We start from the raw sequence: 22,797 nt of genomic DNA on the forward strand, positions 1-22,797 counted from the left end.
AGTTCCTTTCTCCGCACCCTGTCCAGCATTTGTTGTTTGTAGATTTTCTGATGATGCCCATTCTACCTGGTGTGAGGTGATACCTCATTGTAGTTTTGATTTGCATGTCTCTAATCATTAGTGATGCTGAGCAGCTTTTCATGTGCTTCTTGGCCATCTGTATGTCTTCTTTGAAGAAATGTCTATTTAGGTCTTCTGCCCATTTTTTGATTGGGTTGTTTGTTTCTTTAAGATGGAGCCGGGGCTTCCCTGGTGGCACAGTGGTTGAGAATCTGCCTGCCAATGCAGGGGACACGGGTTTGAGCCCTGGTCTGGGAAGATCCCACATGCCGTGGAGCAACTAGGCCCGTGAGCCCCAACTACTGAGCCTGCGCGTCTGGAGCCTGTGCTCTGCAACAAGAGAGGCCGCGATAGTGAGAGGCCCGCGCACTGTGATGAAGAGTGGCCCCCGCTTGCCACAACTAGAGAAAGCCCTTGCACAGAAACGAAGACCCAACACAGCCAACAAATAAATAAATAAATTTTAAAAATCTATTAAAAAAAAAAAGATGGAGCTGCATGAGCTGTTTATATATTTTGGAGATTAATCCTTTGTCCGTTGGTTCATTTGCAAATATTTTCTCCCATTTTGAGGGTTGTCTTTTCGTCTTGTTTGTAGTTTCCTTTGCTTTGCAAAAGCTTTTAAGGTTCATTAGGTCCCATTTGTTTATTTTTGTTTTTATTTCCATTCCTCTAGGAGGTGGATCAAAAAAGATCTTGCTGTGATTTATGTCAAAGAGTGTTCTTCCTATGTTTTCCTCTAAGAGTTTTATAGTGTCCAGTCTTACATTTAGGTCTCTAATCCATTTTGAGCTTATTTTTGTGTGTGGTGTTAGGGAGTGTTCTAAATTCATTCTTTTACATGTAACTGTCCAGTTTTCCAAGCACCTCTTATTGAAGAGGCTGTCTTTTCTACATTGTATATCCTTGCCTCCTTTGTCATAGATTAGTTGACCATAGGTGCATGGGTTTATCTCTGGGCTTTCTACCCTGTTCCATTGATCTATATTTCTGTTTTTGTGCCAGTACCATATTGTCTTGATTACTGTAGCTTTGTAGTATTGTCTGAAGTCAGGGAGTCTGGTTCCTTCAGCTCCGTTTTTTTCCCTCAAGACTGCTTTGGCTATTCAGGGTCTTTTGTGTCTCCATACATATTTTAAGATTTTTTGTTCTAGTTCTGTAAAAAATGCCATTGTTAATTTGATAGGGATTTCAATGAATCTGTAGATTGCTTTGGGTAGTATAGTCATTTTCACAATATTGATTCTTCCAATACAAGAACATGGTACCTCTCTCCATCTGTATCATCTTTAATTTTTTTCATCAGTGTCTTATAGTTTTCTGCATACAGGTCTTTTGTTTCCCTAGGTAGGTTTATTCCTAGGTATTTTATTCTTTTTGTTGGAATGGTAAATGGGAGTGTTTCCATAATTTCCCTTTCAGATTTTTCATCATTAGTGTATAGGAATGCAAAAGATCTCTGTGCATTAATTTTGTATCCAGCAACTTTACCAAATTCATTGATTAACTCTAGTAGTTTTCTGGTGGCATTTTTAAGATTCTCTATGTATAGTATAATGTCATCTGCAAACAGTGACAGTTTTACTTCTTCTTTTCTAATTTGTATTCCTTTCATTTCTTTTTCTTCTCTGATTGTCATGGCTTGGACTTCCAAAACTATGTAGAATAATAGTGGTGAGAGTGGACATCCTTGTCTTGTTCCTTATCTTAGAGGAAATGCTTTCAGTTTTTCACCATTGAGAATGATGTTTGCTGTGGGTTTGTCATATATGGCCTTTATTATGTTGAGGTAGGCTCCCTCTATGCCCACTTTCTGGAGAGTTTTTATCATAAATGGGTGTTGAATTTTGTCAAAAGCTTTTTCTGCATCTATTGAGATGATCATATGGTTTTTATTCTTCAATTTGTTAATATGGTGTATCACACTGATTGATTTGCGTATATTGAAGAATCTTTGCATCCCTGGGATAAATCTCACTTCACCATGGTGTATGATCCTTTTAATGTGTTGTTGGATTCTGTTTGCTAGTATTTTGTTGAGGATTTTTGCATCTATATTCATCAGTGATATTGGTCTGTAATTTTCTTTTTTTGTAGTATCTTTGTCTGGTTTTGGTATCAGGGTGATGGTGGCCTCATAGAATGAGTTTGGGAGTGTTCCTTCCTCTGCAATATTTTGGAAGAGTTTGAGAAGGATGGGTGTTAGCTCTTCTCTAAATGTTTGATAGAATTCACCTGTGAAGCCATCTGGTCTTGGACTTTTCTTTGTTGGAAGATTTTTAATCACAGTTTCAATTTCATTCCTTGTGATTGGTCTGTTCATACTTTCTATTTCTTCCTGGTTCAGTCTTGGAAGTTTATACCTTTCTAAGAATTTGCCCATTTCTTCCAGGTTGTCCATTTTATTGGCATAGAGTTGCTTGTAGTAGTCTCTTAGGATGCTTTGTATTTCTGCGGTGTCTGTTGTAACTTCTTCTTTTTCATTTCTAATTGTATTGATTTGAGTCCTCTCCCTCTTTTTCTTGATGAGTCTGGCTAATGGCTTATCAATTTTGTTTATCTTCTCAAAGAACCAGCTTTTAGTTTTATTGATCTTTGCTATTGTTTTCTTTGTTTCTATTTCATTTATTTCTGCTCTGATCTTTATGATTTCTTTCCTTCTGCTTACTTTGGGTTTTGTTTGTTCTTCTTTCTCTAGTTCCTTTAGGTGTAAAGTTAGATTGTTTACTTGAGATTTTTCTTGTTTCTTGAGGTAGGCTTGTATAGCTATAAACTTCTCTCTTAGAACTGTTTTGCTGCATCCCATAGGTTTTGGATCATCGTGTTTTCATTGTCATTTGTCTCTAGGTATTTTTTGATTTCCTCTTTGATTTCTTCAGTGATCTCTTGGTTATTTAGTACCGTATTGTTTAGCCTCCATGTGTTTGTGTTTTTTACGTTTTTTCCCCTGTAATTCATTTCTAATCTCATAGCGTTGTGGTCAGAAAAGATGCTTGATATGATTTCAATTTTCTTAAATTTACTGAGGCTTGATTTGTGACCCAAGATGTGATATGTATGTTCCTATGACCATTTTCTTAATTGTTTTGGGTTTGTTTTCGTAGGTCTTTTTCTTCTCTTGTGTTTCCCACTTAGAGAAGTTCCTTTAGCATTTGTTGTAGAGCTGGTTTGGTGGTGCTGAATTCTCTTAGCTTTTGCTTGTCTGTAAAGGTTTTAATTTCTCCATCGAATCTGAATGAGATCCTTGCCGGGTAGAGTAACCTTGGTTGTAGGTTCTTCTCTTTCATCACTTTAGTATATCATGCCACTCCCTTCTGGCTTGTAGAGTTTCTGCTGAGAAATCAGCTGTTAACCTTATGGGAGTTCCCTTGTATTTTATTTTTCATTTTTCCCTTGCTGCTTTCAATAATTTTTCTTGGTTTTTAAATTTTGTTAATTTGATTACTATGTGTCTCAGCGTGTTACTCCTTGGGTTTATCCTGTATGGGACTCTCTGTGCTTCCTGGACTTGGGTGGCTATTTCCTTTCCCATGTTAGGGAAGTTTTCGACTATAATCTCTTCACATATTTTCTCGGGTCCTTTCTCTCTCTCTTCTCCTTCTGGGATCCCTATAATGTGAATGTTGTTGCATTTAATGTTGTCCCAGAGGTCTCTTAGGCTGTCTTCATTTCTTTTCATTCTTTTTTCTTTAGTCTGTTCCGCAGCAGTGAATTCCACCATTCTGTCTTCCAGGTCACTTATCCGTTCTTCTGCCTCAGTTATTCTGCTATTGATTCCTTCTAGTGTAGCTTTCATTTCATTTATTGTATTGTTCATCTCTGTTTGTTTGTTCTTTAATTCTTCTAGGTCTTTGTTCAACATTTCTTACATCTTCTCAATCTTTGCCTCCATTGTTTTTCTGAGGTCCTGGTTCATGTTCACTCTCACTATTCTGAATTCTTTTTCTGGAAGGTTGCCTATCTCCACTTCATTTAGTTGTTTTTCTGGGGTTTTATCTTGTTCCTTCATCTGGTACATAGCCCTCTGCATTTTCATCTTGTCTATCTTTATGTGAATGTGGGTTTTGTTCCACAGGCTGCAGGATTGTAGTTCTTCTTGCTTCTGCTCTCTGCCCTCTGGTGGATGAGGCTATCTAAGAACGTTCTGCTTTTTTTAGATGAAATGTTTTTGTGGATGTCAATTAGGTCAAATTGTTTAATAGTGCTGTTTTCAAGGACTCTCTATCCTTAGTGATTTCCTGCCTACTTTCTAACAATTACTGAGGGAAGCGTGGTGAAATCTCCAACTGTAATTGTGTATTTCTCTATTGCTCTATAAGATCTATTAGTTTTGAAACTCTGTTTTTAGGAGAATACATGGTAGAATGGTTCTGTCTTCTCAGAGATTGGATCCCTTTATCATTAAGTAATGTTCCCCTTTACCCCTGCTTGTTTCCTTTCCTGAAGTCTACTTTATCTGGAATTAGTTTCTTTTTCAGCTTTCTTTTAATTAGTGCTTTCACTGTATATCATTCTCCACCCTTTACTTTAACGTTTTCTATATCTCTGTCATTTAACCAACATTTTTATATCACTCTCACATAAAATAATTTTTGATATATTTGAATTAAAGTCTACCATCTTGCTAACTCTTTCTATTTGATGTATTTGTTCTTTGCCCTTTGTTTTCTCTTAACATGGTTTTTCTGGTTTTCACTGAGTACTCATTTATAATTACTTTTTATTTTCCTTATTGAATAATTATACCTCTTTTAAAAACTTAGTGGTTTACCTAGAGTTTACAGTATACTTTTAAGTTATATAACTTAAGATATATCCTTACATCTTCAAATAATGTAATTTAGCTTCCAGTGTAGTAAAAGAACTTCATAACAGAATATTCCCAGTTTCTCCCTCTGGTTGCTGTGTCCCTATTGTCATACCTTTTAGGTTTCCATACACTATAAACAGTTCATGCTTTATTGCTGTTATTGTTTCAGTCAGTTATCTTTACAGCAATTAAAAATTTTTAAATGGATAGTGTGTGGTAGAAATGATGGCTAGAAAGAACCCTGTGGTACCAGTTTTGACACAGAGATACACACAGATTTTAGTATAAATTCATTTTTTAGCTTAATACACACACATACACAGGTGGATAGTACAGACCAATTGTAGATATATGTGCACAAAAAGCTAATAGACATACCAATATTACCTAGTTTTGCCTGCTGGGAGGCACAGACATAATGACATCCCAGGTGAAATAAGCACACCTAGCAAATCCACTGCCAATATCTTGGTTTCTAAATATTATTCTCTAATAAAAAGGAAACAGGACTCAGGAAAAATGGCTGATTCTAGGTTTGAGGCAGAGAAAATAGAAGATAACTCTTGAGTATCTTTCAGTGCTATAAAGTCAATAACTGTTCAAAGAAACAACAGAATGTGGGCATGTCAAGGAGAAACATGGTCAAAAATGAAAGTGCCCCCCAAGTGCAAAGATGGAATAAAGTGAGCAAAATAAATAATGCAGCAGTGGATTAAAATCTGAATTATAAAATAAATATAGATATGTCTAAAGTGGCATCAATAAATAAATGAATAAATAAATGCAAGAGTAGAAATAAATCTTTTTTACATAGAAAACTTCACATATGTGGAAATACTAACACTTTAGGAGGTGAAACTTTATTTCCTCATGTCTCCCTTGAGGGCAAACTAGATTTAGTATCTCACTTCCAAAGAATAGATTAGGAGAGGAAAAGATAGCAGTTTTACTATGGAGAAACATGGCAAACACTACCTTAAGCAAGTACGCCACAATTGACACATAGGAAATACTTAGTCAATATTTCTGGATACTCAGTTTAAAATAGGATAATAAGATAATATGCTGAATATTTCAAAATCATGTTTAAAGTTTTAATTGTATAGTGAAGATTCAAGTTATACATTTGTTTCCAAATTATACAGTCCATTCTAATAGAATTTTAATAGCAACAACAAAATAAATTACTAAGATAATATTCATAGTTTTGATTATTTTATGATGGCAAAGTAACATGCAATTTAAACGATTTAGTTTTATATTTTTCTTGAACCAAACTTATAATTGTGTTTCACCATCTAAACAATTTAATTTTTGTGCTTTTGATGTCAAAAACATTGCAAGGGGGAATGATTATTTTCATGAGTGTATGTGTGTGGTATGTGGGCATGTGAATGGTAACAGGAAGATGGCAGAAAGAAGCAACAGAGCAACAGTGTCAAAACTAATTATATATACATCTAAGCACTCAAAAGAAGAAGAAGCAATTTTATGTGAGATGCCAAATGCCCAGGATGATTTGATGTATACCACCGCAGATGTTGAAGCCAGAAAGTGTGAGTTTGAATACAAGATGTGACTTTGGGAAAGATACTTATCTCACTGAGATTCAGATTCTTCACTTATAAATACAATAACAATATATATTTATTTTATTATACATAAATAATACGTATTTTCTATTATTGTTATTAGTATTATTGCTATTATTTTTTATTTTTATTTTTATTATTAGAAACTTCTGATGCAATTTCCAAAGAAATTAGTATAGGGAACTGGGAAATATTTAAATGACAAAACATTCAGATCACAATCTTAAGACTGAAGAAAATGATATATAAAGAAGAAATATGACAATAGCTCACTATGAAAAACTATATGAAATTGAAATTTCAGTTCTCTGCTTGAGGCAGAGAATGAGATTTACATGCTCATGCCTGGAGACAATTTGTATAATGGAATTGATTATATAAGATATTCGATGACAGGGACTTGCCTGGAGGCCCAGTGGAACATAAAATTTCCTGCCCTAGCTCCTGGGACTGTAAATACGATAATATATCACATCTATGTTAAATTAAATGTCATAGGGATTTCAAAAATTTAATTAAGGTTATTAATCAGTTGACTTTGAGTTATATTTGAACTCTATATAATCCCATAAAGTGTTTAAAAACAAAGAATTTTTCCTGGCTGGTAACAGAAGAGAAAGTTACAGAAATTCAGAGTACATTCAGGAAGAATTAAATGCACCATTGCTGGCTTTGAAGACAGAGGGGCCACATGCAAGAAATTCTAGGAGCTCAGAGTGACCCCCACTGACAGCAAGCAAGGAAATCAGGGCCTCAGTCTTCCAATCAGAGGAACTGAATTCTGCCAACCATCTGAATGAGCCTGGAAGCAATTCTTCCCCAGAACCTCCAGAAAAGAGCCCAGCCCAGTAGATCCTTGATGGTAACCTTATCAATGACAGAAACCAGCTTATTCAAACTCCTGACAAGAAGCACTGAGAGAGTAAATGGGTGTTGTTCTAGGCTATTGCTTTTGTGGTAGTTTGTTACACAGCAATAGAAATATAAAACAATCAGAACAATAGCTTAATTTCTAGATTTATTATCTAGAAGTTTAGCTTAGTTTATTATCTAAATTTAGTTTAGTTTAAACTTAGCGTCTAGAATTGTTATCAATATACCTGAACTGTAGCAAAGAATCCTAGGTTAAAGGTGATAGAAATTCCATTACAGTTTTCTTTAAAATAGCTGAAGGCTTTTAGAAGAAAAAGATTTGTTTTTACTATACAGTCTACACACAAACACACACACATAGATAAGCCAAACGTATCAATATAATATGCTGGTAAAAATATGATAAGTGCAACATTGGGCCTTGAATAAGCAACTTATATGTTTAAAAGACACAGTTGGATGGTACTAAAATATAAAGCAAAACAGTGAGTCAAATGATGTAACAATAACAAGAAAAATTGTCAGTGACATTTATCAATAAGTTAAAACATTATTTGATAAGACATTGTCAGAATGGCAAGTAAATGTAGATTTGAAGATATACAAAGAGTGGATCAGAGACTATTAGAATTCTTGAAATGTCAGGACAGTTCTCTATATAAACTCGTGTGGGAAGGTTACGTAACAAAATTCAGTTGTTTTATGTGTATTTCCTTCCCTCTCTTTTCTATCACTGGTAACTTGAATACTTTCTCCCCCTCTTTCAGCTCTTGCAAAAGAAAAAAAATGCTTTAAAGAAACTAACCTACATATCAGAGTATGATTCCCTGATGTCAGATTTCCCTTTCCTCCAGCTTAAATGAGACTGGGTCTATGGGAAAGGGAGACAGAGGGCTTAAAGGAAGATGAAGAAGAAACATTATTGTAACAGGTGTGATAGAGAAGATCACTTGAAGTGTGAGCTTGTAAGGAGATTCTTAAACACTAGCACTAAGGAATGGCACAGAAGAAAACTGAGGTGACACGGTCTCTTTTTATGCAGACTAGCCCACCTCCATTAACCTATCACATTTACTGAAATTTAACAGTTCTAAAATAGTGTAAGCCTTCCTACAGGAAGTGTTAAAAGAGACAAGTGTTTGTGAGGGTGTGGAGAAAAGGGAACCCTCTTGCACTGTTGGTGGGAGTATAAATTGTTACAGCCAGTATGGAGAACAGTATAGAGGTTCCTCAAAAAACTAAAAATAGAATTACCATATGATCCAGCAATCCCACTACTGAGCATATACCCCGAGAAAACCATAATTCAAAAAGACACATGCACCCCAATGTTCATTGCAGCACTATTTACAATAGCCAGGTCATGGAAGCAACTTAAATGCCCATCGACAGACAAATGGATAAAGAAGATGTGGTACATATATACAATGGAATATTACTCAGCCTTAAAAAGGAACGAAATTGGGTCATTTGTTGAGACGTGGATGGATCTAGAGACTGTCATACAGAGTGAAGCAAGTCAGAAAGAGAAAAACAAATATCGTATATTAACGCATATATGTGGAACCTAGAAAAATGGTACTGAACAACCGGTTTGCAGGGCAGAAAATGAGACACAGATGTAGAGAACAAACGTATGGACACCAAGGGGGGAAAACCGTGGTGGGGTGGGGATGGTGGTGTGCTGAATTGGGCGATTGGGATTGACATGTATACACTGGTGTGTATAAAATTGATGACTAATAAGAACCTGCAGTATAAACAAACAAACAAACAAAACAACTAATACTAAACTTTCTTTGGGTTATTTGTATGGAAATATGTTAATATAAATGTTTCAGACATTACATGAAATTTCTAAAACTCTTATATGTTCTGGTATAATGTTATAAGTCATAATTCTAGTTATTACTTTAAAATGTATATCTCAGAAATAACTAAATTTCCTTGTCAATTGCATTATTATGAATTTTCATCAAATCTTTAACTGTGGTCATTTTTAAGTCTTTTGTCATTTACAGACAGTTCTTGGTGTACTCTGATGCTTTCGCAAAAATGTTCCTATAAAAGGGTTTCATCTTCAAGGAATTCATGGAAAAGACTCTGACAAGTACAGGTTTCTGGTAACTGACTGTACTGCTGAACTGAATGAATAAGCATTTTCAGTACTCTAATGGAAAACTGATGAATTCATAAAAGTGGTAACAAAAGATCAAGATGAAAAAAAAATTAATTACATCGGACTGAGTGAACTGATGAAGATGATTATAATTTTTGTGACTTTCTGTTTGAATAAAAAAAAAAAATTCCACAAGGACTCAGAGGCAAAAAATATACAAATCAATTTTCACTGCAAAGTAAAGGAGCTGTTACAGTGGAGGATTACTGGACTGAATGTCAATATTCTGACATAGTATGAGTGTGTTTCGTGTTTGGTAATTGCAATCATTGTTGCTTTTGTTGTGGTCATCCATTTACAATGCTTGGTGTCAGTTTATTTATCTCTTGTAAAAATAAAATACAATGTGTGTGTGTGGAAAAAAAAAAAAAAAATCCCCAGGCTCATCGAGGTTACATCCTTCATGTTCCTACCAGGGCATAATAGAAGTAGAGACAAATGATAAACAATTAAACTTGATATGCAAATTAGATAGTAATAAGTCCTATCAAGAAAAATAAGACAGGTTAAGGATGAAAGGAAAGCTGGTGGTTATTACTTTATTATGGTAGTAAGGAAAGGTCATCTTTTGCCAAGATCTCTGCTATCTTGAAAAGAAGGGGAGTGGGAAATACAGGAGTGGGAAAAACAAGGAAACCAGTTAGGAGAACATCATAATAATCTGGTCAACAGATGCTTGTGTTTCAGGCCAGGAGGGTAGCAGTGAAGGTTTTAGGAAGTTTTTAGATTCTGCATGTATTTTGAAGGTACAACTAACAAGATCTGCTGATGTTTTGACTTAGGAGAGCAAAAAAATAGAGCAATCGAGGATACCTCTAGGGTTTTAGACTAGACCAATCAGAATGAAATGACAGACAGAAAATGATAAATACCATGTGCTTTCACTTACATGTGGAATCTAAAACAAAACAAACAAACAAAACAACAAAACCAAGTTCATGGATATAGTGAACAGATTGGCAGTTGCCTGAGGCTGGGGGTGAGGAGTAGGCAAAAGGGGTGGAGGGGGTAAAAAGGTACAAATTTCCAGTTATAAAATGAATTAGCCCCAGGGGTGAAATGATAACTACAGTTAATAATACTGTATTTCATATTTGAAAGTAGTTAGGAGAGTGGATCTTGAAAGTTCTCATCACAAGAAAAAAAAATGTATAATTATGTATGGTCACAGATATTAACCAGACGTATTGCAGTGATCATTTTGCAATATATACCAATGTCGAATTATTACATTGTACACCTGAAACTAAACTAATAGAATGTTATGCCAGTTATTCCTCAATTTTTTAGAGAATCATATGTATTTATGTGTACACGTATTTATGTATAAAATAGCCTTGAGCAATCAGACCATGGTTGCCATTTACTGAGATAGGAATGACTGTGGGGGAACTAGAATTGCAGGGAAATACAGGAATCCTGTTCTGGACATTTTAAATGAAGTTTCCTTTCAAAATTCCCGATAGATTTCATCAATATGGCAACGTAGTTTATTCCCGACTCCAGCCTCCCTCACAAGAAGACCAGCTAGCACCTCTCCATAGACAAGACACCACTGTGTGAATCTCAGAACCCAAAGCTGAGGCTGAAGTACCTCCACCGCCGCAACAGAGACCAAGAAGGACCCATTTAGATGGGTAAGATAAGGAGTTTAACTTTGACTGCATCACCCCTCCCCTAGACCACCACACTGCTGCACTGAGAGGGTCTGTCTTCCTGGGTACAGTTTCTCCAGTAGGAAAAAGAGAACACAAGGCAGACATCCAGCTTCCCCAGCACTGCAGGACACTTCCCAGAAGGCCCACTCAGGTTTCTCCTCACGGAGATCACTGTGTGAAACGGCAGAGCCCAGCCACTGGGGATCAGATAGAGACAAAGAAGAGGGGTGGGACTTACAGCAACCAGCAGTCAGCTCTTGGAGAACCAAGTTCCTGCTTGCAATGGCTCCCAAACAGAGATCCCAGCCAATGGCCCTGCCCATCTGCAGAGCCAAGCCAGTGGGCCTGTCTCACCAGGGAGCTCAGTTGGCAGTTCTGCCTTATTCAGATACCCAGCCAATGGATAAAACCAACTGTGGAGCTCATTCTATGACCCTTCCTGGGAAGGTGAGCAAATTCCCAGTTCCACCCAACTGCACCGCATAGTCTCCAGTCATCCCTCTCGGAAGTGAAGCTACAGACACCCAGCAGCCATGGAGCACATCCTGTGGCCTGCCCAGGCAGGGAGCCAAGCCAGCAGCCCTGCACAGCTGTTGATTACAGCCTCTGACCTTGCATAACCAGGGAGTCGGAACAGTAACCCTGAGCAGCCTCAGAGCTCAGCCTACATTACCACCTAACCATCGAGCCCAGCCTACAGCCCCACCCAGCAGCAGAGTCCAGCAAAGGAGCCTACCTGACTGCTAAACACAGCCTGCAGCTTTGACCAGGCAGGGAACCAGCAATGACCCCGCCCAATCACAGATCATAGCCTGCATCTCCACCCACCCAGACAGCGACCTCACATGACCACAGAGCATAGTCTCCAGCCCCACCCAACTTCAGGGAATATCCTGCAGCCCCCACCTAGATACAGAGCACAGCCACTGGCACCATCCAATTGGGGAGTACAGCCTGAGGCCACACCTGACCAGGAGCTATTGGATGGTATATTCCAAAATATTGAAAGAAAGAAAACATCTTAAAAAAGAATACCATACCCAGCCAAGGTGTCTTTCAGAAATGAAGAAGAGATAAAGACTTTACCAAATGAACAAAAACTGAGGGAGTTCATCACTACTAGGCATGTCTTACAAGAAATGCTAAAAGGGACTTCCCTGGTGGCACCGTGGTTTAGAATCTGCCTGCCAATGCAGGGGACACGGGTTCCATCCCTGGTCCGGGAAGATCCCACATGCCGTGGAGCGACTAAGCCCTTGCGCTACAACTACTGAGCCTGCACTCTAGAGCCACAAGCCACAACTACTGAGCCCACATGCTGCAACTACTGAAGCCCACGCGCCTAGAGCTTGTACTCCGCAACAAGAGAAGCCACCGCAATGAGAAGCCAGCGCACCGCAACGAAGAGTAACCCCCACTCACCACAACTAGAGAAAGCCTGCGTGCAGTAATGAAGACCCAACACAGCCAAAAATGAATAAACAAATAAATTTTTTTAAAAAAGAAATGTTAAAAGGCATTATTCAAGCTGAAATGAAAGGATGCTGTTTAACATAATAAAAACATATGAGTGTGTTTGAATGTCATTGATAAAGGTAAATGTAGTCCAAGTCAGTTTCTATAATAGTCTAACTGTGGTACATAAATCAATTACAAGTCTGGTTTAAAAGGGTTTTTTTTTAGTACAAAAATAACCCTAACCTCAAGATAGTTAGAAGAGCTGGTTAGTGAGAGATGAGATGTAATAGTAGTCAACCACAGACCTATCAGGGTACTTGGCACAGGAGCAATCTTGCCCTGATCCAGAACAACAGCTACAAGTTTGCAGAAGTAAACACTGAAGTGCTATAGACCTGTGTATCCAATATGGTAGCCACCAGCCACATGTAGCTATTTAAAATTAAGTTAGTTAAAATTAAATAAAATTAAAAATTCAATTCTTCCGTCGTGCTAAGCATATTTCAAATGCTAATTAGCCACATGGCTAGGCACTACCATGTATTAGCATGGATTTAGAACATTTCCATCATCACTGATAGTTCTCATGGCAACACTGATCTAGACCACAGCTGCTTCAGAAAACAGAATGTTTTCCGAGAATATATGTGTAACCAAATGCCTGAGAATAAGTCCCAATCCTTATATCCACTCTCTTCTTCCTCTTTGAGAACAGAACAGAACCCTGATTTTAGTTAAAAACAATTCTACACAGAATAAAAGATTATAGGGACTTCCCCGGTTGTACAGTGGTTAAGAATCCGCCTGCCAATGCAGGGGACACAGGTTCAAGCCCTGGTCCGGGAAGATCCCACATGCCGCGGAGCACCTAAGCCCGTGCGCCACAACTACTGAGCCTGTGCTCTAGAGCCCGCGTGCCACAACTACTGAAGCCCGTGTGCCTAGAGTCCGTGCTCCGCAACAAGAGAAGCCACCGCAATGAGAAGCCCGCGCACCACAACGAAGAGTAGCCCCCGCTCACCGCAACTAGAGAAAGCCAGCGCACAGCAACGAAGACCCAACACAGACAAAATAAAATAAAATAAATTTAAAATAAATTTAAAATAAATAATAAAAATTAAAATAAGATTATAGTTTCCAGACTCCCTTGCAATTAAGGGTTGCCATGTGATTAATTTCAATAAACTAAGATGAAAGCAAAATTGCTGTGTGGCACTTTTGGAAAATCTCCTAAAAAAGAAAATGATCAGTTTATTCTCCCCCGCCCACTGCCCCCACCCCCGTCATCCCTTTACTGCCTCTTGGAATATAGATGAAATGCTAGAGTGGTATTGTCCAACATGACATGCACTAGTCATATGTAGTATTTAAATTTAAACTTATTTAAATAAAATTTAAAATTCAGTTCCTTGGTCTCAGTAGTCACATTTCAACTGCTCATTAGCAGTTAGATTATATTATCTAACTATCATATTAGATAGCACAGAAGACACCTCCAGCATAGCATGAGTCCTACTGAGCAGCACAGGTCTAGAGTATTAGCAGTCCCTTGAGGTCATACATAGGTTGAAGCTACATGCTGAAGATGACAGAGTCTCAATTTCTGATAATACTGTTGGACTTCCACAGTCATGCTGGATTTTCTCCCTCTGTACTCCTGTAGTTCTATCTCTTAAGTTGCCCTTATTTTCTGTTGTAAGTAGTCAAACCTATACCAAAAAGAATACAAATAATAAATGGGGGGAAAGTTTGCATCACGCTACCAAATTTCCTTTAGTGAGATTATTCTATATTTATTTTCTAAAATATACATTTTTTAATGCTGTGACTGAATCAACAATTGAGAACTAACTACATGACTTTCGACAATAAGTGGTATAATTAGACTGTTGCATCTGTGAATTTAGTAGGCATTCGTGAACTTTACAACACTCTCTGTCTCTTAAAACAATGGGAAAAATGCTTTCCTTTGCTTCCTGTGTTTTTCCAGTGAGACCAGAACAAAGCGAGTAATTAGTTCTCAGTAGACTCACCAAGTCTCAACTCTCAGTAGGTGAGGTAATCCCTGAGAATTATGACAATTCATTTGGAGTAGATATTATCTGCCCATGCAGTATTCAATGACTCAGAGTTCATTGATGATGTTCTTTCTGTAGCTCTCAGTGAGGAACCTAAAGATGCACGTGAGTAAGAGGCTCCTGTCACAGCCTGCATCTTACAGTCCTAGCAACACATCAAGACAAAGGGAGGGTAACTCCACTAAGTTTAGTTCTGGATCAAACGCTTTCAAATATACATTAACTAAATATAGGAGCATTCGGCATAAAAGATGAATGGGGAGGCCATGTGACAGTCAACATCCACTTAACAAATATTTATTGAGCACATATGATGTGCCAGGTACTGTGCTAGGCACTCTAAAGCAATTAATTTTATATATACAATAGATAACTAATAAGGACCTACTGTATAGCACAGGGAACTCTACTCAATGCTTTGTAATGACCTATATGGGAAAAGAATCTTAAAAAAAGAGCGGACATATGTATATGTATAACTGATTCACTTTGCTGTTCAGCAGAAAGTAACACAACAATATAAATTAACTATACTCCAATAATTTTTTTTTTTTTTTTTTGGTTATTAGTTGCGGCAGGCAAGAGCTTCGTTGAGGCATGCGGCCTCTTCGTTGTGGTGCACGGGCTTCTCTCTAGTTGTGGCATGCGGGTTTTCTCTCTCTAGTTGTGGTGCGTGGGCTCCAGGGTGCACGGGCTCTGTAGTTGTGGCACGCAGGCTTAGTTGTCCGCGGCATGTGGGATCTTAGTTCCCGGACCAGGGATCAAAACCATGTCCCTGCATTGGAAGTCAGATTCTTTACCACTGGACCACCAGGGAAGTCCCCCCCAAAAAATTTTTTAATTAAAAAAAAAAGCAATTAAGCAACAGAGAATGTTTATCCCAAAGAAGCTTCAAAACAAAAGGACTGAACTGTCTTCAAATGCTTGAAAGCTTTTTGGGGTGCAATCAAGGCTTATTCAAAGTAGCTCCCCAAGAAAGAAAGAAGACCAATATGAGAAGAGGCATAATAATGATGATGGTGGCTAATATTTATTGGTCCATGGTACAACTCTATATCATGTTCTTTTCTAAAAGCTTTATGTGTATATTATCTTATATAATATTCAGAATAATCATATGAAGTTCATACCATTGATAATCTTATTGTATTTGTGCAAAAACAGGTGTTCAGAGAAGTTGGGTAGCTTGGGTCTTGGACTGTGGCTAAGAGGAAATTGAAACAGCCTGATGAATTTCAGAGCCTGAGCTCTTCAGAGTTTAACAGGAAGAGAAGTGCTCCTCACCATGAAAGTGTTCAGAAGGAATTAGTAAGAATTGATGTAGAGAGGATTTTACATGGGTCTAAAAGTTTCTATATTCAACAAGCACGTATAAACTACCAATTACATGCACAATATTTAGAGCCACAAAGAAGAAGAAGGGGTAGTGGGTAGTCCTGCCCTTGAGAGCTTACAGTTTAAAAGAGAGAAACACATATAAAATAATATAATCAAAGTCATAAGGGCAATGATAAATGCATGTAAAAATAAACATGGACAGGAGACACAAATTCAGCCCAAGGAGGAGGGAGGTCAGAAAAGGCCTCATAAGGGAGATGACTTTAACCTAGGTCTTAAAGGATGCATAGGAGTTTGCCATATGGAAAATGGTAGTAAAGTCATTCCAGACAAAAGAAGTGGCATTTTCTCAGAGAATATTAATGGTCATCCATGGCCATGATTAGTGGGGACAACAAGGGAAGTGGGGAAGATTTCCTGGTGCCTTTAAAACCACTATTCACCTACATGCTCAATCAGCACCTGAGGAGAAAGGGAAAAGCCCTTAAGGTCTGTAGCATACTATGATGCTCCACGGCTCTGCAAGGAAGCTGCCTGCATTATTTCCCCTGATCCTCAAGGAATGCTGGAAGGATGGAGGGCAAATGCAAAGCCAGTCTGTGTAATCCTGAAGCCAACAGGGGCAAATTTTATGATATTCTCTAAATTGTCCACAATGATAAGAGTCAGTTGGGTGAAAGGAGTTTCTGAGAGATGAAACAGTAATGTCGACACAGTCTGTCTCATCCTACTTCACCAAGAAACAGTAATAGGCATGACAAGAAATGGACCTGGCCTGATCAGTTAGAATAAAGTACAGAGTATGGCATAGAAACATACTTGGACATTACTTACCACCCATTCATTCTTCAAGTTATGCCTAACAAGAATTTCCTACATTCTATATTTATTTACTATAGATAAAGCTTTGTTAAAATGTTTGACTTGACCTTTCCCTATTGATAGCTAGAATCTATGACCTTTTGTTTTTTTTAATTTATTGATGGTAGACATTGTGAGAGAAGATTTAAGGACTATCTTTTGTGCCAACATGTCACAAGAACTGAAATTGCTCCAGGGACTTTTCTGGTACTTGTGATCAGATGGTCTATGGTACAAGATGCCAAAACAACCAGAAGAATAGAAAAATCCCTGGATGCAATTTTCAAAGACACACTTACCCACGTTGAAAGAGTAGATCAGATTGTTACCCTCCTCCCCAAATAACCCATGATAATTCCTCTATTTTGTTTCCTCTTTTAATGAAATGTTGGTTGTTACTGCGAGGGAGGTTGAACGAAGAGGGGAGCATGAAGAAGGAAGGAGGAAAAAAAAGTAAGGAAAGAAAGAAGGGAGGCAGGGAGGGATGAAGAAAAGGAGGAAGGAAGGAGATCATAAGAATAAGTGATTTAACCTCTAAAACACTTGTCAAAATGTTCTCCTTTGCATTTTCACTTAGCTTAAGTCTTAATATTTCCTAATCTCATGATATTGTTGGATATCATGAAACCAATCTGACCTCTGTCCTTTGATCATTACACCGGATTAGTGGGGAGTCTTTGGTTACTAAGGAGAATCACAGTAGCAGTAACATTAAGTCTTTACATTTGTTTCTGCCATTCTTGAATGTCCCACTAAAATTAAAATCCATTTCAAGAACAGAGAATAATCAGACACACTTTTTAAAATCACTTTCCCATTTTCACTCCACCCCTGAGTTCTCCTTTTTGCCCCACAACCTCCTCATAGCAATTTTCACCTCTGCATTTCTGAGTGTGTAGATGATGGGGTTCAGCATGGGGGTGACCACTGTGTAGAACAGGGCCACTAGTTTTTCCTCAGTGAAGGTGGAGGAGGGTCGCATGTAGAAGAAGATGGCAGGTCCAAAGAACAACATGACCACCGTGATGTGAGAAGCACAGGTGGAGAGGGCTTTGCGTCTTCCCTCTGCTGAATGGTTCCTCAAGTTGACCAGAATGACAATGTAGGAGGTCACCAAGATGAGGAAGGAGCACAGAGCAATTAAGCCACTACTGACCAACACAATAACCCCCTCCACAGAGGTGTCAGTGCAGGCAATCTTGAATAATGGCTGGAGATCACAGAAGTAGTGGTCAATCACATTGGGACCACAGAAGGGCAATTGGATGGTGATGAGAATCTGAATTATGGAATGAAAAAAGCCCCCAAGCCAGGAACCAGCCACTAATACATGACACAGTTGACGATTCATAATGTTAATATAATGAAGGGGTTTGCAGATGGCCACAGAGCGGTCGTAAGCCATCACCACAAGCAAGAGGATCTCAGTGACCCCAAAGAAGTGAAAGAAGAATATCTGAGCCAGACAACCCTCCAGTGAGATGGTTTTAATCTTGGTAAGTAAGTCCGTGATGAATTTAGGGACAACAGTAGAGGAATAGCTGATTTCCACCAGGGACAGGTAGCTAAGGAAGAAGTACATGGGGGAATGCAGACTCTTACTGGCTTTGACCGTCAGAACAATGAGGCCGTTGCCTACCACCGTGGCCAAGTACACGGGAAGAAACACCACAAAGCACATTCTCTGCACCTCTGGATCCTCGAAAAGACCAGTGAAAATTAACTCAGTTACATTATTTTTACTCACCATGGATTCCACTCAAAGAAGACGGATCTAAGAGAAGAGACCTGTGACAAAACAAACACAATCATAACACCAGTCCTTCATGTTTACTTAGCACTTGCCTGTTGATAGAACTCTTTCACACATAATATCTGACTGGTTTATTTATTTACTTGTTTGCTAATATAGTAAATGTTTATTCATTCAGTGCTCAGTATCCCACTCTATGATTCAATCTACCTCACAAAAATTCTATGATCCCCATACTACAAGTGAGAAAACTGAAGCTCAGAGAGGTTGTGAATTAGCGAAGCCGTCCAGTAAGAAATGGATTCAGAACAAGAACCAGATCATTTTATTCCAACTAGTATGTTGTTTCAAGGAAACCACACTGAAAAAATAATTACCATCTTCAACATTAATAACCATCTATAGATATTAATGACTAACCATTATCCCATTCTCACCATGCCTTTATGTTAGAAATTCTCAAGTGAACTTCTGCTCCTGAATCTCTCGTTTTCTCCTTTTATTCCCCAGAAATGCCAGTCCCATTGATATTTCTCCCTTTCTAAGGAATGCCATCGATATTTTCTTGTCTGAACTAGACAAGCTTCTGAATTATTTCAGGCCTTATGGTTCCACTCAATCCCACAGCTTCATGAATTTTTACACACATTTTTTGAAATTTCTGACATCTGAGACCAAAGTGAAAATCTGGAAGCTGTTGAGAACACAGCTCACTATCAAACGTAGTTCAAATATAATATATGGGGATTCACCAGCTTGCTCGTTTCTGTCTTCCAGTTTTCCTGCCATTGGCAAACCTTTTTGTCAGAAGGAGGTAAGGGTTTATTTTAATTCAATGCTTTGACCAAATGTTTTATTAAGTACCTACTGTGTGCCTAGGGGATTCAGGACATATGAAAGAAGAAAGATGGCTCTCACTCTCAGGAAGCTTGCAATTTCAAACAATTAAATGACACATTTAAAAAACGAGGCAGAGAAAACTCTCAAGATTTTCTCTGCTTTTAAAACGACTTTGAAATATCTCTTCTTCCTCTTATGATTCCTTCTTCCTCTTGTGCATCCATGCTGAAATAGATTAATTACTTCCCCTCAATTTTTCTCTTAATGAGAATTTGAAGACATACACAAGGTGAAAATATGCTGAGAGAATCCTCAGTAAGTAATCTGGCTAAAACTAGAGAAGAAACGGGATACTGAAAGGCATTTATAAAAAGGGGCGACCTCCTCCCAGGATGGACTCAGCAGCCGCCATCTTGCGAGCTTGGCTTGCTTTCCCCATTTGAGAAAATCTTGGAGCTCGATTTCTGTCAACTCCATCTCCAAAAGTATCTGGCTGTCCACAAGTCTGCTGCTGAAATTTTTTTCTTGCTAGTATTTTTCAACTTTTATGTTTGGGAGGACCTTCAAGATGGCGGAGGAGTAAGACGTGTAGATCACCTTCATCCCCACAGGTACATCAGAAATACATCTATATGTGGAACAACTCCTACAGAACACCTACTGAACGATGGCAGAAGATCTCAGACTTCCCAAAAAGCAAGAAACTCCCCACATACCTGGGTAGGGCAAAAGAAAAAAAGAAAAAACAGAGACAAAAGAATAGGGACAGGACTTGCACCTCTCGGAGGGATCTGTGAAGGAGGAACACTTTCCTAGGGAAAGACACTAGGAAGTCCCTTCATTGGCGGAGACTGGAGGTGGCGGAGGGGGAAGCATTGGAGCCATGGAGGAGAGCACAGCAATAGGGGTGCAGAGGGCAAAGCAGGTAGATTCCTGCACAGAGGATTGGGGCCGACCAGCACTCACCAGCCTGAGAGGCTTGTCTGCTCACCCGCCAGGGCGGGTTGGGGCTGGGAGCTGAAGCTTGGGCTTCGGAGATCAGATCCCAGGGAGAGGACTGGGGTTGGCTGCGTGAACACAGCCTGAAGGGGGCTAGTATGCTACAGCTAGCTGGGAGGGACTCTGGGAAAAAGTCTGGACCTGCCTAAGAGGCAAGAGAGACCATTGTTTTGGAGTGAGTGAGGAGAGGAGATTCAGAGCACCGCCTAAATGAGCTTCAGAGACAGGCGTGAGCCATGGCTATCAGAGCAGACACCAGAGACACAGGCATGAAACACTAATGCTGCTGCTGCAGCCACCAAGAAGCCTGTGTGCAAGCACAGGTCACTACCCATACCTCCCCTCCTGGGAGCCAGTGCAGCCTGCCACGTCCAGGGTCCCGTGATGCAGGGACAACTTCCCTGGGAGAACACACGGCACACCTCAGGCTGTTGCAATGTTACACCGGCCTCTGCCTCCACAGGCTCGCTCCGCATTCCATGCCCCTCCCTCTCTCTGGCCTGGGTGAGCCAGAGCCCCCTAATCAGCTGCTCCTTTAACCCCCTCCTGCCTGGGCGAAAAACAGACAGCAGAGGGTGACCTACATGCAGAGGTGGAGCCAAATCCAAAGTTGAACCACAGGAGCTGTGTGAACAAAGAAGAGAAAGGGAAATTTCTGCATGCAGCCACAGGATCTGCGGATTAAATCTCCACAATCAACTTGATGTATGCTACATCTCTGGAATACCTGAATAGACAACAAATCATTCAAAAATTGAGGTGGTGGACTTTGGGAGCAACTGTAGACTTGGGATTTCCTGTATGCGACTAACCAGTTTCTAATTTTTATATTTATCTTAGTTTAGTTTTTAGTGCTTGTTATCATTGGTGGATTTGTTTATTGATTTGGTTGCTCTCTTCTTTTTTTTTAAATTACTTTTTAAAGTTTTTTATTTTAATAATATTTTTTAATTTTTTATTTTAATAACTTTATTTTTTTTATTCTACTTTTCCCTTTCGTTCCTTCTTTTTTTTCTCCCTTTTCTTCTGAGCCATGTGGCTGACAGGGTCTTGGTGTTCCAGCAGGGTGTCATGCCTGAGCCTCTGAGGTGGGAGAGCCGAGTTCAGGACATTAGACCACCAGAGACCTCCTGGCCCCATGTAATATAAATTGGCGAGAGTTCTCCCAGATGTCTCTGTCTCAATGCTAAGACCCAGCTCCACTCAACAACCAGCAAGCTCTAGTGCTGGACACCCCATGCCAAACAACTAGAAAGACAGGAACACAACCCTACCCATTAGTAGAGAGGTTGCCCAAAATCATACTAAGTTCACAGACACCCCAAAACACAATGCGGTCCTGCCCACCAGAAAGACAATATCCAGCCTTATCCAACAGAACACAGGAACCAGTCACCTCCACTAGGAAGCCTACACAACCCACTGAACCAACCACACCCACTGGGGGTAGACACGAAAAACAACAGGAACTATGAACCTGCAGTCTGCAAAAAAGAGACCCCAAACACAGTAAGTTAAGCAAAATGAGAAGACAGAGAAATGCGCAGCGGATAAAGGAGCAAAGTAAAAGCCCACCGGACCCAACAAATGAAGAGGAAAGAGGCAGTCTACCTGAAAAAGAATTCAGAGTAATGATAGTAAAGATGATCCAAAATCTTAGAAATAGAATGGAGAAAATACAAGAAACGTTTAAAAAGGACCTAGAAGAACTAAAGAGCAAACAAACAGTGATGAACAGCATAATATATGAAATTAAAAATTCTCTACAAGGAATCAATAGCAGAATAACTGAGGCAGAAGAATGGATAACTGACCTGGAAGATAAAATAGTGGAAATAACTACTGCAGAGCAGAATAAAGAAAAAAAGAATGAAAAGAATTGAGGACAGTCTCAGAGACTTCTGGGACAACATTAAACACACCAAGATTCGAATTATAGGGGTCCCAGAAGAAGAGGAAAAGAAAGGGACTGAGAACATATTTGAAGAGATTATAGCTGAAAACTTCCTTATTATGAGAAAGGAAAGAGTCAATCAAGTCCAGGAAGCACAGAGAGTCCCATACAGGATAAATCCAAGTAGAAACACACCAAGACATATATTAATCAAACTATCAAAAATTAAATAAAAGAAAAAATATTGAAAGCAGCAAGGGAAAAGCAACAAATAACATACAAGGGAATCCTCAAAAGCTTAACAGCTGATCTTTCAACAGAAACTCTGCAAGCCAGAAGGGAGTGGAAGGATATACTGAAGGGGATGAAAGGGAAAAACCTACAACCAAGATTACCGAGCAAGG

The 22,797-nt window shown here is 39.0% G+C and overlaps 1 protein-coding gene across 1 annotated transcript; it reads right to left on the reverse strand.

Annotated features, from left to right (window-relative positions):
• Nucleotides 1-3,286: 3,286 nt before the first annotated feature.
• LOC309605415 (olfactory receptor 4B1) lies at nucleotides 3,287-22,656 on the reverse strand. Its single transcript, XM_082341268.1, has one exon. It carries the CDS (start codon nucleotides 18,655-18,657, stop codon nucleotides 17,728-17,730), a length of 930 nt encoding a protein of 309 aa, XP_082197394.1. The 5' UTR covers nucleotides 18,658-22,656; the 3' UTR covers nucleotides 3,287-17,727.
• Nucleotides 22,657-22,797: the final 141 nt, after the last annotated feature.

The sequence above is a fragment of the Balaenoptera borealis genome, assembly GCF_965194805.1.
Source record: "Balaenoptera borealis genome assembly, chromosome: 11".
In the NCBI taxonomy this organism is placed as follows: Eukaryota; Metazoa; Chordata; class Mammalia; order Artiodactyla; family Balaenopteridae; genus Balaenoptera; species Balaenoptera borealis.